General features: G+C 43.3%; 2 protein-coding genes across 3 annotated transcripts; one reads left to right on the forward strand and one right to left on the reverse strand.

Moving 5' to 3' along the window:
* Positions 1 to 933: 933 nt before the first annotated feature.
* Positions 934 to 5,799, reverse strand: alas1 (aminolevulinate, delta-, synthase 1). 2 transcript variants are annotated; one of them, XM_080495900.1, is made up of 11 exons: positions 5,628 to 5,799; positions 4,392 to 4,658; positions 4,083 to 4,265; positions 3,867 to 3,995; positions 3,455 to 3,674; positions 2,807 to 2,991; positions 2,524 to 2,703; positions 2,268 to 2,432; positions 1,638 to 1,906; positions 1,364 to 1,526; positions 934 to 1,263 (listed from the first exon to the last, which is right to left on the reverse strand). In XM_080495900.1, the coding sequence occupies exons 2-11, from the start codon at positions 4,609 to 4,611 to the stop codon at positions 1,103 to 1,105; spliced, it is 1,875 nt and encodes a 624-aa protein (XP_080352026.1). In that variant the 5' UTR covers positions 4,612 to 4,658; positions 5,628 to 5,799; the 3' UTR covers positions 934 to 1,102. The 2 variants fall into 2 exon arrangements, with proteins under 2 accessions (XP_080352026.1, XP_080352027.1); XM_080495901.1 differs by having other exon boundaries at positions 4,392 to 4,661.
* Positions 5,800 to 9,283: 3,484 nt separating this feature from the next.
* Positions 9,284 to 20,072, forward strand: LOC308129151 (uncharacterized protein). Its single transcript, XM_080494948.1, has 5 exons — positions 9,284 to 9,415; positions 11,019 to 11,172; positions 11,522 to 11,661; positions 17,274 to 17,540; positions 18,668 to 20,072. Exons 1-5 carry the CDS (start codon positions 9,349 to 9,351, stop codon positions 18,874 to 18,876), a joined length of 837 nt encoding a protein of 278 aa, XP_080351074.1. The 5' UTR covers positions 9,284 to 9,348; the 3' UTR covers positions 18,877 to 20,072.
* Positions 20,073 to 21,274: the final 1,202 nt, after the last annotated feature.

Consider the following 21,274-nt stretch of genomic DNA (forward strand, 5'->3'; position numbering starts at 1 on the left):
CCCGAGTAGGCTGGTAAACGAGTCCAAGAATAACTTTTAAAAAGTTGTATTGTAGTGCAGGGTTGATGTTTTGAAAATTTCTAGATTTTCATAAAACCAAACAATCAGTATGGGAAATGTTTATAATCTCAACATAAAGCCAGTTGTAATGAACCTTAAAGGGAAAAATACAGTTAAATGTCCCAAAAACGTCTCTTATTGCGGTTTCAATATGCATGTTTTTATAAACTCCCACTGACAGCACGGCTTTTCAGGTTAATGCTCATTTTCATATCGGAGGTGTCTTCATTTTTTTTTCTTTTAAATATTTAGTTTGCTTGGTTTGTTAGGCTGGAAGCCTCTTGCAGGATGCAATTAATGCCAACTGGTCATTATTGACTTTATAACATTTAAAACAGTCAGAGGTTTTATGGTAATTGCCATTTTCCCACTATTATTTGCTATAATGTCTTTCAGAACAGAAAACCATGAACTTGGACTGACAGGTCACAGTGAGGCAAAATGTTATTTTAAAATGACTTTTAATTGAACTTAAAATGTAGATGTTTATAAGAAAGACTGAGAAAAAAAACCCTGCTTTTTAATCAACACAATCCTTTAGTTTTATTCAGGCAGTTATTTTCCTCTCATGTTGCCCTTTTAGGTGAAATGAGTTTCTCATTCCTCAGCTTCAGACCAGATCATCTTTATTTAGAAAATTCACTAAAGCCTCAAATTCAACCAAGCCTTACTTCAAAGTGTGGGTCTGATTTTGATTTGTAACGCTCACGTGGAAGTTCTGCTTTACTTGTATTTTAAATAACAAGTCAGTCGTTTCATTTCCCCCCAGTAAAAAAATAAACCCGATCAACCTTAATAATCCGTCAATGTGACTCAGCGGTGCGAAACCAGTTTGACACAGCAGCAGACGAACACCAGACTTTTTCTTTTCGCCACATTTTATTCGGAGCATATAGAACATCTGGACATAGATATTTTTTTTTTTTTAAATAATGCTTATGAGGACTTATCAAAGATAGTTAATACATTCTATGACAGTGAGAGAGGAATGGGGGTTTAAGTGTGTATGTGCCATCTCCGGGCCGGCGGCGGCTGTGCGTCGCTACGCGCAGGCCGAGATCGGGTGGCTCAGGCCACTGAAGTAAGACTTTTCCCGCTCGCTCATCACCTCGAAGTGCAGCGGCTGCTGGCAGAACACGCACTCGGCGGACGAGTGCGGCTTCAGAGGAAGACCCACCTCCTTCCAGGTGTGAACCAGCCGCTCTGTAGGGGGGGGGGGACAAGAGAAAACATTCAGATTATCACAATATCTTGTTTTTTTTCCCGCCCCCTTAACTGAAATGCGTCACAGATCGTCTCTTACCGACAAAGTATTTCATCATCTCGGGGGTGTGGTGGGGGGTCGGAGCGATTCGCAGGAGCTCGTCTCCCCTGGCGACGGTCGGGTAGTTGATGGCCTGCACGTAGATGTTGTGGCGGCTCATCATGAGGTCGCACACCTCCGTGTTTTTCTCGGCGTCCGACACCTGGAAGCGAGAAAAAACAAAAAAACAAACGGACACGATGAGAAACGGAGGCGTGCTTTTGAATGGCGTGGCTAAGAAAATAAATAAATGAAGAAATAAATCATCCGTTACCCGGACGGGGATGATGTGACTGGGGCAGTGCACGACCGGCAGGCCCGAGTCCATCAGCATCTGCCTGAGCAGCTTCACGTTGCGCTGGTGTTTGCGCCTCAGCGCCCGGCCCTCCTCGTCCTTCAGCACCTGGATGGACTGCCGCGCTCCGGCCAGCAGCATCGGCGGCAACGAGGTGGTGAAGATGAAGCCGGCGGCGTAGGAGCGCACCGTGTCCACCAGGTAGGAGGTGCTCGCGATGTAGCCGCCGACGCAGCCGAAGGCCTTGCCTAGGGGGAGGAGAGAAAAAAAATATTTAAAAAAAACAAACAATAGAAGAGAAAACAGACTTGACTGAAATGGCGGCTGTACCGGAGCTGCAGAGCTCCGATTTAGAAGTAATTGTTCACTCAGCTCCACAGCGGCGGGAGTAATTCAATAAGAGCGCAACAAGACCCTACAGTCGCCTAGCAACAACAGAGCTGCTCCAGCTTCCTTAAGCCCTTCGGCATATTGTGTGACACCGCCGAGGCCCGACTCTCAGAGCAACAGAGCCACAAAGCGTGGAGGGGAGGCAGCTGCAGCCAGACCGCCGTCACGTTTAGTCTTTCTCACGTGACCCGAAAGGTTCCAAACAGATTTGTCTCTGACCTAGAGTCCCGGAGACGATGTCCATCTTGTGCATGATGCCGTCCCGCTCCCCGATGCCCCCGCCCCGGGCGCCGTAGAGACCCACGGCGTGCACCTCGTCCACGAAGGTGATGGCGCCGAACTCGTGGGCCACGTCGCACATCTCCTCCAGCGGACACACGGCGCCTGTTTTCGGGCCAGAGAACTCGGGTCATTTCGCCGCGAGGGCACAAGAGGGACGGGCGACAAATTCGGCTTTTCGAGAGCTCGGACTCACCGTCCATGGAGTGAACCGTCTCGAAGGCCACGATCTTGGGCTTGGTGGGGTCTCCCTTTCCCAGCTGCTCCCGGAGGTGAGCCACGTCGTTGTGACGGAAAATAAACTTCTTGGCGCCGCTGTTCCTGATCCCCTGGATCATTGAGGCGTGGTTGCCGGCGTCGGAGTAGATCTCGCAACCTGGAACGGTTCAGAGAAGAGAGACGGAGCGGGTGAGACTGAGCAAAACGCCCCGGAAGTTGGAGCCGTTTGTCCTCGTCGAGGCGGAAAGTGTCTCGTTTACCCGGAAGCATCTTGGCCAGAGTGAAGAGGGTGGAGTCGTTGGCCACGAAGCAGGAGCTGAACAGCAGCGCCGCGTCCTTCTTGTGAAGGTCGGCCAGTTCGTGCTCCAGCTCCACGTGGAACTTGCTGGTTCCGGAGATGTTCCTGGTGCCTCCGGCTCCCGAACCGTGTTTCTTAATGTTATCTCTGGAGAACCAAAAGGCGAAGGTGGTTTATTAGTATTGAACAATTGCGATGGTAGTAGAAAGACAAGAGTGGAGACGACAAATAAAGAGAATAAAACCAGGAATGTTTTGACGTGGTTGAAGGTGTCATTACTGCTGAGGGACGCGTGTGTGGACAAGCTCCAACAAGCCGAGTGAAAGAAAGGAAAGCCCCTCCCTGGGACCAATGGTTTCAGGTGTTAACTAGGGCCAGGTAACACTGTACTCCCACACAAACAATCACCTGGATCACCCAGGGGGTGTCAGGTTCTGTTTTGCCCGAGTTGAACTCCGCTGTCTATCCCCAGCAGGATTGAAAGGTCAAAAGCAATAAGCAAAGTGAACAGATTTTGGTGTGTGTGTGTGTGTGGTACTGAAACCAGAGTCCCCTTACAGAGCATGAATATTGTTCTTGGCTATAGACGTAAACACCATCAGCTACTCACATAATGGACTGCACGACTCGAGGATGCCGGCTCATGCCCAGGTAGTCGTTGCTGCACCACACGGAGACCTCCCTCTTGTCGTCCAGGGAGACGGTGAAGTCGTCGGCCATGGGGAACTCGGTGGCGAGCCGATTCACCGTTTTGAACACGCGGTACGTGTGATCGCTCTTCTTCTCCTCGATCTTCTTCTCGAAAAACTTGTCGTACTGGAAGTGGGACACTGTTGCAAGAACAGGAAGGACAGACTTGCTTAATGCGGTTCACCGGTGTGTGCAATGATTGGAGCAATTTTCTAACGGAACAGCAGACTGGGTTCATCTTTGAGGACCGTAAAGCAACTTACATGACCTGACTACTACTACTACTACTAATAATAATAAAAAATAAATACTAGAATAAACGGAAGACCTACTTCTTCCATGCAGGTTGTCCTGCAGCAGATGGGTGACTCTCTTCGGTTGCTGCTTCAGCAGCGTCTTCATCAAGTTCGTTTTCTCATCTGCTTTGGGGGCACCGGCCATGGACGGCTGCTTCAGCACCTCTGAAAAAGGTCAGGCAAAAAAACGAATTAGCAGGAAGATACACAAAACTATGTGCCAAAATGCGAGCCGTGCTTAATGAAGCCCACCTTTCTGGACGGTGCGGACCTCCTGCACGTCCTCCTGGAACTCCATGCCAACCTGACGGACCACACCGCTGTTCTTCTGGCCCATTTCTGCGGCCAGGAAAGGGCACTTGGAGGCCACCGCTTGGCTTTGGGGAGGCAGAGGGTGACCGACTGGCAGCTTGGACACTGCCTTCTGGTTAGGAGCTACAGGTGGATGAAAAAAAAAAAAAATATTATTATTTAACCAGCGGTCGGACAAAGTTCAATCTATTTTCCTAATCTGGTCGATGGGGGGAAAAAAATGACAAATGTGTTGCCCTTTGGCCTCACCTTCCGTGGCCGACATGACGTCCTCGGTGGTCTTGTGAGAGGACAAATAAGACGAGGAGGAGCAGAGCGCCCTCGCCATCGGAGGGGCCATGGGTTTGGCTGCCAGCTCCATCATGATGGGGCATTGCTGCGCGTAGACAACCAGAGACTTCTTGGGCTGCTGGAAGAAGGCCTGAGGCACACGAGCCAGGAAAGGACAGCGACGCACGATGACATCCATAGCGAGCAGTGGTGGTGATGATGATGACGATGATTGTCCACAGAAATCTGCTGGTAAAAAAGAAAGAAAGAAAAGAGTTAAGCACATATTGGTCAGATAAGGTTTTCTATGTGCGGGTAAAAAAAAACTATTATGCTGAGTGGAAGATTAAAGGCAAGAAGTCATAAAATTAAATGTATTGATTCAGATTTAGCTTCATGGTCGTGCAAATGATAAAATAAAACACAATGACTCAGAATATGTAATAAAAATAGATTTAAGGAAAAGGAATAAAGATGGCAGAAGACTTGAAATATGAGTTTCAGTGTCTGAAGCCAAGGTTTTAGGAGCATTTTCACCCTCTCAAATAACTTCAGAAGTTTTTATTTACTTAAATCGTTTCGGGCACAAGTAACACTGCTTTTCAAGTAGTTTTACAAGTTGGGCTCAGACAATTTTATCACACTTGTAGGCAGCCACAGCTCACACAGTAGTGATTACTACATTCACAAACTTCGTTGTGTAAAAAGGGGAGTTGCATAAACATTTCCGGACCTTTCGCACCATGAAGCGCATTAAAGAAATAACCAGTGTTACACATGTATAAGACCACGCTTCCGAACGTTATATAAGGGTTACGGTCCCTGCTGTAATCAAGACGCATTACTGAGTAATAGATGTGATCATAACCAGGGCTTACTTTACTAAAAGACCTCGAGGTGACAGAGTTAAAGTAATAGAAGACGTAGAAGCACATTGACGTGAGCCTTTTTGTTTTGACAGCTTGTGTTCAACAGATCAACATTTTTAAGCCGCTTCATCTCCGAGCTGTTTAGCCGTTTTAACTCTCAGCGATGGAAAAGCAAAAGGTCAAGACTTGACTGCATTCGCGATTAATTTCAACGTTACTGTTAAATTTAATTTAATTTTTTAAAGTTATTCAAAGAAATCTAAGTCTATCTTCTTTTGCCGATCTTAGCATTAGCATGCTAACATGCTACATGGAGCGGAAGACGGTCGGTGAAGATGACACTTACCGATGAAGGGAAAAAAAGAATGTCTTTCCTGAAGGCGAAGTTTCTCTGGATGAGTCGCGGTAGTGGTAAACAAAAATCTTTTGATGGGGGAATCCCGGTTTTCGTGGGTTTTGCGGAGGGGCGAGCAGAGGGTTGCTTCGTTATCCCGCACTGAGGACGAACGGAGAGGACGAGGACGTGCCGGCGCTTATATGACACGACCAGAGCGCGCGGAAGGCTCGCGAGACTTCATCCGCTGACGTCACGCGATACGGGTCAGTTCAGTCCGCGTTCAGATAAACATAGATAGATAGATAGATAGGTAGATAGATAGATAGATAGATAGATAGATAGATAGATAGATAGATAGATAGATAGATAGATAGATAGATAGATAGATAGATAGATAGATAGATAGATAGATAGATAGATAGATAGATAGAAAAATAGATTGTGTTTGTAGGATTTCAACTGTTTCATTGGGTTTTTTCTTCCTCTTAGCCAAAAGTGAAGCAAAATTTATTTCTATAGCATTTTTAAGACACGGGGCAATTAAAACAGCTTTACAAAGAAATAAACCATTTGATTTTAAACAATTTCCTTATAGAATTCAATCATTCTATTCAATTTATATCATGGTTTAATTCTTACTGTTATTTTTTTTTATTATTTTTATGATCGTCATCGTCAGCAAAAAAAAAATATATATTGAAGACTGGCTCTGTGTTTGGATTGCTGCTTCCTGAATCTTTGTATGTTCAGTAATTGTTGATAGGGCTTGTTTAAACTATGACTCATGCGCACTCATGCACTTTTGAACAACCATGCATGACCTGTTTCTCCAGTGTTTATTCCCAAACTTATTAAAATATTATTGCACACCCAGTGATGTGCCTACATAAACCCATACCTCAGCTACTGTGTTGAAATATTGAAAAACACACAGTTTCCACACTTCAAAAACATGCTATAGGAACCATGAAGTCAGTCAGAGAAGCAATTTCTCCACTATTCAGCCAACTGTTTTCCTGTATGGTGATACTGACACCCTGCACTTGGGCTGAAATAAGCATCAAATAAACCATTTAATCCTGTCACAAATCAAGACATAGTTATAAATGTATTTGGAGTTTAAAAGCAGTGACGTGACTTGGGAATGTTTTGTGATTCAGACACGTTGAAAATATTTCCTGTATCTCTCCCAAGAAGGTTGAGAAAGCCTGTAATTCTTTTTTTTTTTTTATATCTTTATGTAAGCCACACATCACTACCTGAAACAGTAATCCTGCTGACTCTGAGATGAACGTATAAAGAACAGAGGATTGTTTGTAACCTTCGAACTTTGTGATGAGAAGTATCTATTTCTAAATAAATAGATAGGTCTATACCTGAAGATTTTATATATATTTATTACTTGTTTTGTGTATTTCTAAGTTTCTTCCGAATATACAGACATATGTATTTATATAGATTATTTAGAAGAAGGTGTTTATATACAGATACATATAGGATAAGCAAACTGACTATAAGATTAACTAAAGAGGTGTATTTGTTATTTTTACTTTCACTAATGTAGTATTTCCCCACCGTATGTCCTTCTTAAGACTTGCATAGTGATCTTTTAAGGTTTGTTCTCTAATGTTTGGTCTTCAGTCGCCATTTCAACATTACAAAACACAGTTGACATTGTTGTGAAACCTTTTTAAACCCAGGAGACGTACAAGGACATGAAACCAGACACTTGGCCTGAACTGTATGTAACTGAAAACACGGTGGGTAGTAATTCACCACTTGTACAAAAAAAAAAAAAAAAAAAAAAAAAAAAAAAAATCGAGACTCTCCCAAGCTCTTTTCAAACAATCATATATCATCATGTAATCATTCATTTTGCAAGTTGTGATTACTAACTATTACCATTAAAGTCATTTTTACCAGATGGCCACTAATAGAAGATAATTATTATTTTATATAATTAACTGTGTTTTGCAACAGGAGGTTTAATGAAAAAGTGCTTTATGTTGAGATTGCACTCATTTTAAGTTTGTTTTTAGAAAATATTGACATTTCCATTACGTACACTCTGCACCACACTATCCAAACACTTTAAAGATGAAGTTTAAAGCTTATGATGCTACTACTTTTACTGGTCCAACCATCTTGAGATGATTTTAGGCTTTATATGTGGCGACTGAACGAAAACGTGTTTAACAAGTTGCCTTTCTTGTGTTTTGCTGCCCCCTGCTGATCTCTCGGATAATTTCTGCTGGAAATCAGAGATTCGATGGCAGTTGGTCACCAACTATCCTCAAATGCATGTTTTTGGAATGTGGGAGGAAACCAGAGTACCAAATCCCACGCACACTCTGGGAGAACCTGCAAACTCCACACAGAAATATTTCAAGTGTTTTTCGTAAATAAAGTAGTAGTTTAAAGTAGTGTGGAAGTAGATTCGCCATTGTTTTGATATATTCTGACGCAGAAGGAAGTTTTAATGTGCAAGTATTTCCATTGGCGTGTTGTAAAGGGTGCAAAGGGTTAAACAAGCCCACAATGAGCGAACCGTGGAGGATTCCACACTTACTGATTTTTCTCACAGAATTTATTAAAATTATTTTAATTGAAATACTTTATTGATCCCAGGAGGAAAATCTTCGCAGTGTTGCTCCACAATACAGCAGAAATAAAGTAGCATAGAAAGCTAAACGATCAATAAGACGAAATGTAAATTAAATGAGGGATATTAACTATTAATATATAGAAGGCTAAACAGAGACGGTTTAAGCGAAAAGTGAATTAGATTAAGAGAAACACAGTGCAAGGAAGGAGATGAATTATCTTTGAGATTATTTATCATTTGCTATTTTTTTTGCGGGGAACCTGTTCTCTAAGTGAATATTTTCCTGTTTTAATATGTTGTGAACATGTTATAAGGTTTACCCAGTAGAGGGCGAACTCGCCTAATGTTACCCACTGAAAGTGTTCAGAAACGTAGAAGCATAGTGGTACTGCATATTTGTTTTTAAAGCATTTTTGTTACCTTGCGTCTGGTAGCGCTGTTCATTAACATTATTGAAGTATTTGCTTGATATTTGATTTCATTCTGTTTGCTTTTGTACAATTGTATTTGTTACGACTCTAAGTGATTCTATTTGTTGTTACACTTAATTATTGTTCTTGCACTATAAATAATTTTTGCACATTGCTGTTGCAGCAAAATAATAAACCATATTACACTTTTACTGTAAATACGTACAAAGCTTTTATCACTTAGAAGGATCAGCCCCAGGCCGCTCTTGTGTCCGAATGTCCTAAATTTTGAGATTAAGAACCATATGTGGCACCCAGGACATCATTTATCATTCATTCATTGGTATTATTTGTATTATTGCATTGGTATTATTTATGTTCTTAACTGGGCCACCCCCATGTCATGTTATAAATGACGTCACAAGTAAAGACACGTCATGCTGACAGCAGCATTATGTAAACAACCCTGCCAGGGCCGCAATGACTTTATAGTAGGTGTGTGAATGATCATCAATCAATATTAGAGGCAGAAATAGAGGCCCTCAAAATCAAAGTTTACTAAGGGCAGCACTGAAGTTTGGGCCGGCTCTGCAGCCAATCATGATGTGAGACGTCACCAGAAGGCGCGCGTGCAAACCCCGCCCCGGACACGTCTAGTAGTTCAGGCGCATGCGCAAGACCCGCCCCGGACAGAACTGGTCGCCTGCAATCAGCCATGGCCTCAGGCCTCCTCGGTGTAGTCGTCTTGACTTTATGTGTGATTTTCTCCTCTTACGCTTCAGGTAAGTCGGGATTTATGTCGTTTTCGTGACTTTCTACCTCCTTCTTCTCCTCGTTTCAGAAAAGTGGCGTGTCTCGGCGTTAGCTTCGTGGCTAACGTTAGCGCAGACACACTGAGGGCGACGCCAGCGACGGTAGCTTCGTCAAACAACCAACAACAACCTTCCAAAAGTCAGAAAAGATGTTTAAAGGGCTGAAATGAATCATCTCACGTAACTTGGCTTGTTTCGAGAGATATTTTTAAGATGTTTTCACGTCAAATTGGGTTTATTTCGTTTTTCTCTTGTTTGTAACAGCCGGACATTTTCTTATTTAACAGTTTCTTAACTCATTCCAATGACGTTCAGTATTAATAATGTGAGAGAGCCACACAGTGTTGTATTGTCTCATCATGAGCTGCTTTACGTGGAACAAATATGCCCCAAACCACTGAGGTTATTTCTGTTTAGGGGAAACAGTGGTTGGTCAGAACTGGTGATTCACTGTTAGACTATTTTAGCCCGTCAGTTTATTTCTACTTGCACATCTCAAACTTCACCAAATTCACTTTAAACTGGCTTCAATATACTTATTATCAACAAGTTGGGACCGCCTTAATGCAGACCAAAAGAGAAAGTAAATCAATTTGTCAAATAGAATAGAAATACTTTAATAATCCCAGTAAGAAATGCTTGTTTATGGAAATGAAAGGTTTTCAGATTCCATTGAGTATCTTTACTAAGATACAAGGTAATTTACATTATTAATGCTCAACTTGTGGACACAATCCTCACAAAACAGACATAATGGCGTATAGCAATAGCAGTTGAAAACATAGATGGATTATTATTGGACGATTGGGTTTTGTCTTCGTGTTTAATTTTGTTCGTAGTTTAAAACCAAAACCACCGGACAGTGATGTAATTGTTGTCGCCTTCTTTGCCTTCTCAGAAATTCAAACCACTGCTAAATGCATCTGGGGGTGTTTTTCACACCATAATGACGATGTGAATAAGCATTGGCATGTTTGCAGAAGAATTAAAAACCTAAGAAGTTGAGCTCGAGTTCTTCATGTTTCCACTGATCGTCCTTGAGATGTTTCTCCAGCTTCATGCCAAAGAAACTGTCTGTAGATTTCATGGAGACAAAAAAACCCCAAAACAATCACAGAAGCATGTCTGGAGTTTAAAAAAAAAAAGAAAAGTCACCTGACGGAGTCTCAGGCCACATGAAACTAAATTATTTGGTGCGATGAGACAAAGATCGACTATGTCTCTCGTCTGGCCTCGGGACGTCTTGAGGTCCCACCGGAAGAGCTGCAGGAAGTGTCTGGGGCAAAGGGAAGTCTGGGTAATAGATGGATGGATGGATGGAGACAAAGATTGAATGCCAGATGTCATGTGTGGAGGAAAGCGGACTCCGCCCATCGCCGGGTCAATACTCTCCCTGCAGTGAGGCATGGTGGTGGAGGGGAAGAGGAGTTCAGCAATGTTCAGAGACGGCCTGGATGAAAACCTGCTGCAGAGCGCGCTGGACCTCGGGCTAAAGCATTAATAAAAAAAACCAAAAACTCTGTATTGTCGCAGTCATCTAATGTTTTCCTCTGCCGTCTCTGTTCTGCCACAGCGGATGACAGGACCTGTCAGGGATACAGAGACCTCGCCAACAACTACCACTCCTTCGAGCGATGCAGGATCGGCTTCTGCTGCGGCACCTGCTACAATAGATACTGCTGCAGCGACAGCTTCTGGCGATTCTCGGAAGATCGGCAAGACGACTGGTACGGTATTCGTTTTCTCTCCCCACGAAGCGGTCAAAAACTTTCGTTGGTTGGCGATTTGCATCCTGAGACTGAAAACGCCGGAGTCTCGTTTCGACAGACGCGTGTGGTTTAGTCAGTCTGCGCAATGATTACAGACAGAACAGGAAGCAGTGTCTTCCTGCGCACGACCACCAGCGTCAAACTACCGCACCGGCAGCAGGTTTTCACTGTCACAAATGTAGATTTAAAAAAAAAAAAAAAAGAGCTCGTTTTCATCAACCCCTGAAGAGACATTTGTGGATTTTTATACAAACCAGCCGGACGACGTCAACTCAATTTAACCTGGTTTCTTTTTTTTTACTTTCAGTTTATCAACTTCAAATATGGACGAGAGCCCGCTGGCCCTGGTCTTTGGAGTCGCGACCCTCGTGGCGTTTTTGCTCATCATCATCTCCTGCTGCGTCTGCCCCTGCTGCTGCCTGTACAAGATGTGCCGCAAACCACAACGTGAGTATTAACACTTCAGACGGCGTGTTGGCGAGAGGAACCTCACTGCTCAAAGCTTCCAGAATGCACCTTCACAGCCAAGTGAGGGTTTCATCATGTGAAGTTTTTTTTGTTTTTCAAACAAATGAAAAGCAGAAGTTACTGGATCTAGCCGATATAGAGCCGAACGAGGAAACTGGCACAAACGGTTCAGCGAGAACAATTAAGTTCCAGCTGATTGTTTTACGTTTTCGACTTTCCTGTTTCGTGTTCTGGCCCCCCCTGCTTTTGGACGGAGAAGGATTTTCCGTCGTATTTGTTTAGATTTGACTTTTATCTCATTTAAAATACAGAAACGTGTGGTGAAAGATGCACTAGTTAAGTTGTTCATTTAAAAAATAGAAGTGAGTGCAAATTGGAGCAAATGTGACAGTTGACAAAGAGGGAATAATAACAATAATAATAACAATAATACTCTCAAATACAGTGTCAAACCAAAATATGAGTAAATGAATGAGATTAACTCCCAGAAGAGAAGCGCATCTGTATCGTTTATTTAATAATGAACAACCCCAATAAGTTCTATTTGTTCTCTCAACTTAAAAAAAACAACCTCTTGAATACAAACATAAATGCTTTTATTCTGAAATTTGCTTTAAAATACAAAATGTCTGAACTTGTGGGAAAGACAGAGTGAGAATAACCGACATTATTCATAAATCTAATTGTGCTTTTGTCGTTTGACTTGAGAGGAAAACCAATAAAGACGTGCAGTTGGAGCCGACGTGGTTTGGTTTTCAGGAGTCACATGCTGCAGTGATTCCGACGCCGTTCTGTTCTGTTCGACGTCGTCGGGGATTTCTGAGGAATCAGGATGTGGTGCAGAAAACAGAGTGTAACGTGAATGGCTCGATTGAAAACGAACAGAATAGCTGTGATGGCGTGAACTCGAAACTTGATATTCACTCGTTCCAGATGTAAGATCCTCTGTTTGATTAGAAGCATTCTTGGGACTCAACTGATAAAATAGCATGTTTTCTGTTGTTTTTTTAACATACTCGTCCTGAGACCTTGCCTCCGAGGAGAATTGGTTTACATGTATTTGTATTTCTGCCGATTGTTGACTAAAATTTTTTGTTTGTCTTACAAACGATTTTTGAAGTGAGAAGTTTTCTCCCGGCGTTAAAGAGGTTGTTGATTGTTGTTGTTGACGTGATCCAAGGGAGTTTCCAGGCAGAACACGGCGGGGCCCACCGCCACATGACTTCCATTACCAATGACACTGACGACGTTCCTCTCAGGACTTTAGCGTCCGTCCAGTTTTCTCTCTTCGCTGATCCTCTGCGGCGAGCCGAAAGCAGCCGTGACTCGCTGAAATCATCACGTAATTGCCGGTTGGGAGACTTTTTCCGTTTTTTTTTCTCTCTCCCCCCTAAACCTAAACGCTATTGTACTTCCTTTATTGAGAAGAACACGCTCCGTCTTGTTTCCATTCTGCAGTTCTGGCTTTTTTTTTAGTTCTCAATAAGAAGAGCTGAGCGCGAGCTCAAGGGACCAACGTCTCAGGTGAAATCGCATCGTTTTGATTTAAGAAAAGTTTAACGACAACGTTTTAAAAATTAGATCCGTTATCGCCGGGCCACAAGTTGGTTGTTTTTGTAACAGAATCTCACACGTTCACCCAGAGAGCAATACAGCTGTATACATTAAATTATCTATTTGTTTATTTTATTTAGTGTATTTTTCAGGGATCGTGTACAAAAACATGGATCTTAAAGAAATAATGCTTCGTACTAGATTATAGCCGTTTAGCTGGTTTCCACCTGCAATCCCTGGTTCAGACACGCCGTATAATAATACATATTTACAGATATAACGTACAGTAAAAATGTATAACATTAGTAGTACCCCTTAAAATATAACACCTGCTTTCATTAAAAGAAAAATCCGACATGTTAAAAATCTTGTGTAGACACATTATACAGAAAATACAACAAGCAGGAACTCACATTCTAATACACATAAATATAAACTACAGTAGAATCAGCGACATTATTATTAACATTAACAGTAACCGTTAAATTCGCACATGTGCAGAAGAACTATTTCTGTGCGTTCGTCGTGAGCAGAAGCGGCGTTTCCGCCGTCTCCATGGAGACCGAGCGTTTTCAGAAAGTGGTGTTTTATACCGCAGTTTAATTCAAATGTACATTTATGTGTTTTGTAAACGGAGGAAGGCCACGTGTGAGAACTGGAAGACGAGGTGGAGCAACAGAGACGAGGTTTCCTGTTGAGTTTGGTTGTTTTGTGACCTTCGCCTGTCGCCGCGAGGCCGAGCGGCCCTGAAGACGAATGAAATGAACGTTGCACTTGTAGTTTCCTAGCGTTCGCCTGTCGGGATCAAATCAGTCCTTCAAGGGGGGAGAAAAAAAAAAAAAAAAAAAATCAACTGCCTCCCTTTGCCGTGTCGCCGCTTTCTCTTTCGTGATGCAGCTCCTGCAGAGTCGCGGTGGTTTGCAGAAGGTTTTGTTCTACTTCACACCCCCGAGCGGTTCCTGTTCCTGTGAAGGTTTGAGACGAGGCGTTAGGAGACAAACAATGTTCATGAGCAAAAGACGCCCCCCCCCCCCCCCCCCCCCCCCCCCCGGAGTGTGACGACCACACCCGTCTCAGTCCACACGCTGACTCTCGGTAGTTTTCCTGCACACAGATCAACAACAAATTACAGAGTTGAGTTCGTACATTAAGTACATTTATCACACCGGTTCACGTAAAAGTCCCGATTTCATCTCGTGTGAGCCGGACCGGTAAAATAATACCGTTTAAAAGTTGTTTTTAAATTTTGGCGCTGAGTACATGTGATGAAAATGTAAAAAGAAATTACTAAAATAACTGATAAAAACTAAAATCTCAACTTTTCCTGTGAAACTGGAGGATACATTTAAAAAAATAAAAATAAAAAGGGAAAAACTGGGTGGAATATATCAAACAAATTAGGTTAGACGTTATCTGATGTGTAGAAAAGTGTTGATTTATTTAACTTTTTTAAGAGTTTGGCTTCATATCAATTCATATACAAGTACAGACATGGATAATTCTTCTTTCGATGTTTTCCAGGATGTATGTAAACGTCTTTAGCACTCCATTGTTTGGATATATATGAATAGGAGTGTGCATAACGTATTAATATGGTGGGGGGGGGGGGGGGGGGGGGGAAACCCCATTGTGTACCAGTTGTTTGCAGAATTTTTATTATAAAGGTCAATTAAATAGAAAATAAGAAAAAAAACAACTAAAATCTCAGCTTAAAATCAGTTTTAATTAAACGTTCTGGTGCATCTGTCGCTGCTGCATTAAGCTTGTTTTCACAAACTCCCCGTCGTTTCTCAGTTTGGCTCTGTTGACTTGTTTTTTTACTGCTTTTAAGGAATTTGTTTAGAAGATTTGTGCGATCTCTGAATCTTTTAATAATTTTTTTTAACAGTTCTCTTGGTGGTTTGGGTGTTTGTGTTTAATTTTTTTTCCCCGCCATGATGTTTGACACCCCTGACCAATGTGGTCTTATTACAAAAACACCAACCAGACGTGTTACGCGACATAAAAGCTTGCGTCTCTCGTTTCATTCAGAAAAACCTCGGAGTGTCTGTGACACGTCGTTCACCTGATCGCGAAGGAAAACTTGGATTCGCAGTAAAGATCCAGACGAGGAGTTGGTAGTGATAGTGTCTTCTGCTGTTTGCTAGTCAAAGTCACATGGTGTGTGTGCGCGTGTGTGTGAGGGTGTGTGTGTGTGTGTGTGTGTGTTGACGCCAGCCCGCCGCTTCACAATGAGGCCGGAGCTTCTGCTGCGCTCCGGGATCAGATCCGGGAATGTGTCTGCCCTCCGCCTCGCATGACTCACCGCTTCAACCACGCAGTGGAAAAATAATTAACAAAAAAAAAAAACGCGGAGGCGTTTCCCACGTGACGGACAGGAAGTGGCCGCCGTCACTCTGCCACTCCGTTCGCCAGGGTGGAGCTCCTGTTCGGTGTCGCTGCTTCAATGACCTGAAGCTGCAGCTTCTGGCGTCGTCGCCTCCAAATCATCGGATCCGAGCTGCTTCAGGGGTTTTTTTTTTTTCCCCACTGTGGGGGGAAATAAGAGACCCGCTGTGTGTTTACACTGCCTCCTATTTATCTCTTAGTATATTAATGGAATCTGTCGTTTCTGCATTTTTCGCAGAGAGGATTTATACTTCACCTCCGACCTCGTGTCATTTGTTCAAAACGTTGGTTCTCAAGTATTTTTTTTTTTTTTTACTGTAGAAATCGCTGAGTTTAGTTCAACATGTCGCTTCATGTTCGGGTCTGCTGAGCAAATTCATGAACGATGTTCTCAGTGAAAACTGCTCCTCCTCTTCCTCCTCCTCCTCTTCCTCCCACTTCCTCAGAAACGAAAGTGATTGCTCTCCCCTCCTCCTCTTCCTCCTCCTCCTCCTCTTCCTCCCACTTCCTCAGAAATTAAAGTGAATGCTCTCTCCTCTTCCTCCTCCTCCTCTTCTTCCTCAGAAATTAAAGTGAATGCTCTCTCCTCCTCTTCCTCCTCCTCCTCTTCCTCAGAAATGAAAGTGAATGCTCTCTCCTCTTCCTCCTCCTCCTCCTCCTCTTCCTCCCACTTCCTCAGAAACGAAAGTGAATGCTCTCTCCTCCTCCTCTTCCTCCTCATCCTCCCACTTCCTCAGAAATGGAAGTGAATGCTCTCTCCTCTTCCTCCTCCTCTTCCTCCCACTTCCTCAGAAATGAAAGTGAACGCTCTCTCCTCTTCTTCCTCCTCCTCCTCTTCCTCTTCTTCCTCAGAAATTAAAGTGAATGCTCTCTCCTCTTCCTCCTCCTCCTCTTCCTCCTCCTCCTCTTCTTCCTCAGAAATTAAAGTGAATGCTCTCTCCTCTTCCTCCTCCTCCTCTTCCTCCTCCTCCTCTTCCTCCTCCTCCTCTTCTTCCTCAGAAATTAAAGTGAATGCTCTCTCCTCTTCCTCCTCCTCTTCTTCCTCAGAAATTAAAGTGAATGCTCTCTCCTCCTCTTCCTCCTCCTCCCACTTCCTCAGAAATGGAAGTGAATGCTCTCTCCTCCTCCTCCTCCTCTTCCTCCCACTTCCTCAGAAATGGAAGTGAATGCTCTCTCCTCTTCCTCCTCCTCTTCCTCCCACTTCCTCAGAAATTAAAGTGAATGCTCTCTCCTCTTCCTCCTCCTCCCACTTCCTCAGAAATGGAAGTGAATGCTCTCTCCTCTTCCTCCTCCTCTTCCTCCCACTTCCTCAGAAATGAAAGTGAATGCTCTCTCCTCTTCCTCCTCCTCTTCCTCCCACTTCCTCAGAAATGAAAGTGAATGCTCTCTCCTCTTCCTCCTCCTCTTCCTCCCACTTCCTCAGAAATGAAAGTGAATGCTCTCTCCTCTTCCTCCTCCTCTTCCTCCCACTTCCTCAGAAATGAAAGTGAATGCTCTCTCCTCTTCCTCCTCCTCTTCCTCCCACTTCCTCAGAAATGAAAGTGAACGCTCTCTCCTCTTCCTCCTCCTCCTCCTCCTCCTCCCCCTCCTCTTCCTCCCACTTCCTCAGAAATGAAAGTGAACTCTCTCTCTCTCCTCCCCCCTTCCAGCTGTGATTGCCACCACCACCCACACCACGGTGGTCACCGCCGCCCCGCAGCAGTACCCCCAGCAGCCCACGGCGGTGCGGCCGTACCCGGCGGCGGTGGCGGTGCACGCGCCCCCCCAGCCCTACCCGGCGAGCCAGTACCAGCCGGGCCAGTACCAGCCGTCTTACCAGTCCGTCCCGGTGCAGCCGCCCTACGCCGCCCAGCCTTCCTCCACCTTCGCCGCCCAGCCCTATGTCCCGGGGCCGCCGCCGACCTACCAGGAAGCCAGTGAGTGTGGCGCCGCCGCCGTTCTGTTCTAAACCTTCGCCGGGCGTCTTCCGTCACTAGAATCGCGTTAAAAACTCCACAGATGTTTAAAGCAGAGAGGGATTTTTAGCCCGCCGACCCCCCCCCTCCCCCGGGGTGTTTCTCTCTGAACGTTGACGTGGTGGAGTTTAATGGACCTGATGAGAGGTGTAACGATGACATCACTCTGGTCGAGCGAGGGGTCGACTGCAGCTTTTGGAATGTTCCTCCGGCCGTTAAGCCTCGTTGAGATGCGGCTCTGTGCTTTCAGCCTTCACGTCCCACTTAAACACGAGTAATCGGTAACTTGCAGACTCTCTCGCTCCGATTTAGCGTTTCGAGAGGAAACGGACGCTTTGCGTGTTCACGGTGTGGTGTGAACCGGGCGTCAGCGACCATCAAACGGCTGCTTTTACTCTTTTAAACACATTTTGTTGCCTTTACTTGACTGGTCAAAGTCCATATGAGGGGAAAACGGACAGGAAAAGTTTGAGGAACAGATCAAAAGTAGAACTAGAAGGTTTAAGATAAGATAAAAGCCTTTATGATGTCACAAAGGAGAAATGTACTTGTTCCATTCAGCTCTTAAGGACTCATGAGTAGGAAAGACAAGAAATGTGCAAACAGTTAGATAAGAGTAGAGGAATCTTATATACGATGACTATCAAGAACTCTAAGGGCCTAAAGTATTTATGGTAAAAAGTAATAAGTAAAAAAAAAAAACTAAAATAGGACTAAAATAAGATAAATATCATAGACTATAATAAAGTATAATGAGTTCTAAGGGGAGCAAAGTATACAGTAAGGTGAAATACAAGGAAATTAAACTATGATGGGGGGGGTGGCAATTAAGTGACGTAGATAAGGTGACTTAGATAAAGTAGTATATAGTCTTGCATGTTACTTTACAGTCTTGTCCGTTCTACCAGCCGTAGGGATGAAGGACTTGCGGTGGCGCCCCGTCCTGCACTGAGGGTCTCAGTCTATAGAAGAGGATGTAGAAATCTAGCTGCTGTGGCGTTTTTAGTTTTTTTTGTTTGTTGGTAAAAAGAGGAAGCACTTCCTGTTCCGACCTCTGACCCCCCCCGGACGCTCTCCGTCTCTTCCAGTCGGCCCGACCTACCCCGCCCAGCCGATGCCGTACAGCCAGGCGGCGTTCAGCCCCAGGCAGCCGCCCTACCCCGTACAGCCCTCCGGCCCGCCGCTGGCCAACGCCCCCCCGGCCGGACCGTCCGCCGGAGCGTCCGGCGGCCCGGACTTCCTGTCTCAGCCCGCCTACAACCCGGACTTCGTCTCGCCGCCGCCCAAGAACGGCTAGAGCGCCGCTCGCCGCCTCAGACGTCCTACGACTCGCCGAAACTGGAATTCTGCACTTGGACTCAAGATGAGGAATTCCAGATTCTCTCCATCCATGTTTGTTTTTTTGTTGGTAAAACTGGACGTTGCTGCAGAAGCAGCTCGTCTGAATCCGAGTGAAAACTGGTTGATGCCTTCTATTGCATGGACCCGTCATTTCAATTGATATGCTGATGTCATCTTATCAGGTTTTCTTTTTTTTCTTTTTTTTTTTTTTTTACAGCTTCTTGGTGACTTTTTCAGCCATCTTGGCAAATAATCAGTGCTCTGTTGTTTTCCAGCCTTAAAGCCGTCTGATGCCTTTAATATTCTTCTCTCATCACTGAAACTCGTAGCAGTCGTACGTAAAGTGCTTCTTTACCTCCGTGCCACTTTGTGAAACACACATGCTTTAACTAGGATTTATGTTGGAAAATAGTTGCATTTTTTTTTTTTTTTAAAGTCGCCAGTCAACAAAAAGGGAAAATCAGCATGCAAGTAGAACCAAATATTCAAAGACAAACGTAAAATGCAAGATGCAGTTGTGCCTTTCTCATCTTTTTTTTTGTTTTTTGTTTCTTTTGTACACGATGACCTCCTGAGTCTGTTACTTTTCAGACCGACGTTAACTCGCCGCGGCCTTTCAACACTTTCTCCTTTCAAATCACAAACTCGCTCAACTTCCTTTTTTCATGGTCGCTCCTGTTCCGTTTGTCTTGTGAAATATAGTTCTTTCTCCTTGTGCCACTCGAGGTTTCCTTGAAAGTAGTTAAAAAAAAAAAAAAAACCCTCACTTCTGTTTTTTTTACTGAAAAACTACTTGAAAGTTTTAGCCGTTTTTAGTGCTTTTCCCTGCGAGGCGCCTTAAGCTGAAGAACGGTCCCGTTTTGCCCGTCGTCGACTTTTTTTGCTCAAACAAAACGATAAATATAATCGGTTTCCGACGCTTCGGGGGATTTCGTAACAATTCCTCGCACCGCAGCGAGTAAAACCATCGTGTCTCGTTTTTATTTATGTGTGTATTCTACTTCTGGATGTGCTTTGTGGAAAAAAAAAATAATAATACTCACACACTTTATTCCTGTTTCTTTTTTCCATCTGAAAATAATTATTGGGGAAAAAAAGCCACCACTTGTTTTGCAGAGATCAATAAAGTATATATTTTCTGTTTTTTCTCAATTTTTTTGTGTGTTTTTAATTATTAAAGGCTCTGACAAGCTGTGACTTTTGCCACGGGAAACATTTCTTCATGCCTGAGAATTCATAAATTAATAACTTATGTACAAGTTAAACTCATCCGGAAGATTTATGTTTAAATTTCTTGCTTGGAAATCACAATACGTTGTTGGTTTGTTGAACACTTTAAGACTTTTGTCTTCATTTAGAACAAAAAAAACAGTCAAAATGTTGAAAAGAGTCCAAACCACTTTAACAGCTAAATTAGAAATACAATTTGAAACGGGTAGAAATGCTTACATTAAAGTAAAATACATTTTTTTTTAAAAAGCATCTGAAAAGCTTGCGAAAAGGAAAAATGTTTAAAAGAGCCAAAATACAATAAACTTTTATCTGCGACCTTATGAGGCTTGTTCCCTCATTTTCAATGTTCAACGTGTTTTGCGGCTCCAGATGAACTTTATTTTGTTGATAATGACATAAACGACTCTTATTCACAAAGATTGTGGAGCCCTGAGATTTCACAGGCTGACATTCCTTCTGCTGTCCACCAGGTGGCAGCAGAATCACAACTTTCCATGTGGCTCTTCAGCTTTAGTTTGAATTCCACACCGATGTTCCCAAAAACAATTGTCTAATATCCAGCAGCTGAATACAGCCAGAATAGATGGGACTTAAATAAATTAAAAATAAAAACTGAAATGGTTAAAGTCACCCAACAAAAACTAAAATGCATATATACATAAATAAAAGTTATAGGAGAGAAATGGTCAAACTAAAATTATTAAAATTGTGGGTATAGCTATTTCTTTTTAGGTGGAAAGGTTAATAATAAAAAAAGGAAAACTGGAATCAAAAGAAAAGGAAAAAGAGAAAAGATTCTAGTTCAGCTTAAACGACTCAAAAACAGTTCAAGATGCTAAAAGAGCCAAGATACATAAAGTTGTTAAAACGAAAAATTCAGTAGGACAAAAAGGCCACAAAAGCTAAATATGTAATAAAACCCATCTGTATTGTACCTGTGACACTTTATGAATACAACCTCAGCTTGTGTATGTATAGCATTTTCATTTGTTGTTTGTTTTCATTTGAGACAGTCAACATGCTTTGCGGCTCCAGACAAACTTTATTTGGTAGAAAATCTGCAGACCTCTGATTTAATCCAACCCTGACAAATCAATTACTTGAACTCCACATTAAAACAA

The sequence above is a fragment of the Blennius ocellaris genome, assembly GCF_963422515.1.
Source record: "Blennius ocellaris genome assembly, chromosome: 4".
NCBI classification, from domain to species: domain Eukaryota; kingdom Metazoa; phylum Chordata; class Actinopteri; order Blenniiformes; family Blenniidae; genus Blennius; species Blennius ocellaris.

What these genes read in the sequence shown, in the direction of transcription:
- alas1 (XM_080495900.1), bottom strand. Translation starts at nt 4,611, where the DNA reads ATGGATGTCATCGTGCGTCGCTGTCCTTTCCTGGCTCGTGTGCCTCAG. An exon ending in CGTCATGTCGGCCACGGAAG is followed by an intron (nt 4,266 to 4,391) that starts GTGAGGCCAAAG and finishes ATCCACCTGTAG; the next exon opens with CTCCTAACCAGAAGGCAGTG. An exon ending in GGTCCGCACCGTCCAGAAAG is followed by an intron (nt 3,996 to 4,082) that starts GTGGGCTTCATT and finishes GACCTTTTTCAG; the next exon opens with AGGTGCTGAAGCAGCCGTCC.
- LOC308129151 (XM_080494948.1), top strand. Translation starts at nt 9,349, where the DNA reads ATGGCCTCAGGCCTCCTCGGTGTAGTCGTCTTGACTTTATGTGTGATT. An exon ending in GAAGATCGGCAAGACGACTG is followed by an intron (nt 11,173 to 11,521) that starts GTACGGTATTCG and finishes TTTTACTTTCAG; the next exon opens with TTTATCAACTTCAAATATGG. An exon ending in GATGTGCCGCAAACCACAAC is followed by an intron (nt 11,662 to 17,273) that starts GTGAGTATTAAC and finishes CCCCCCTTCCAG; the next exon opens with CTGTGATTGCCACCACCACC.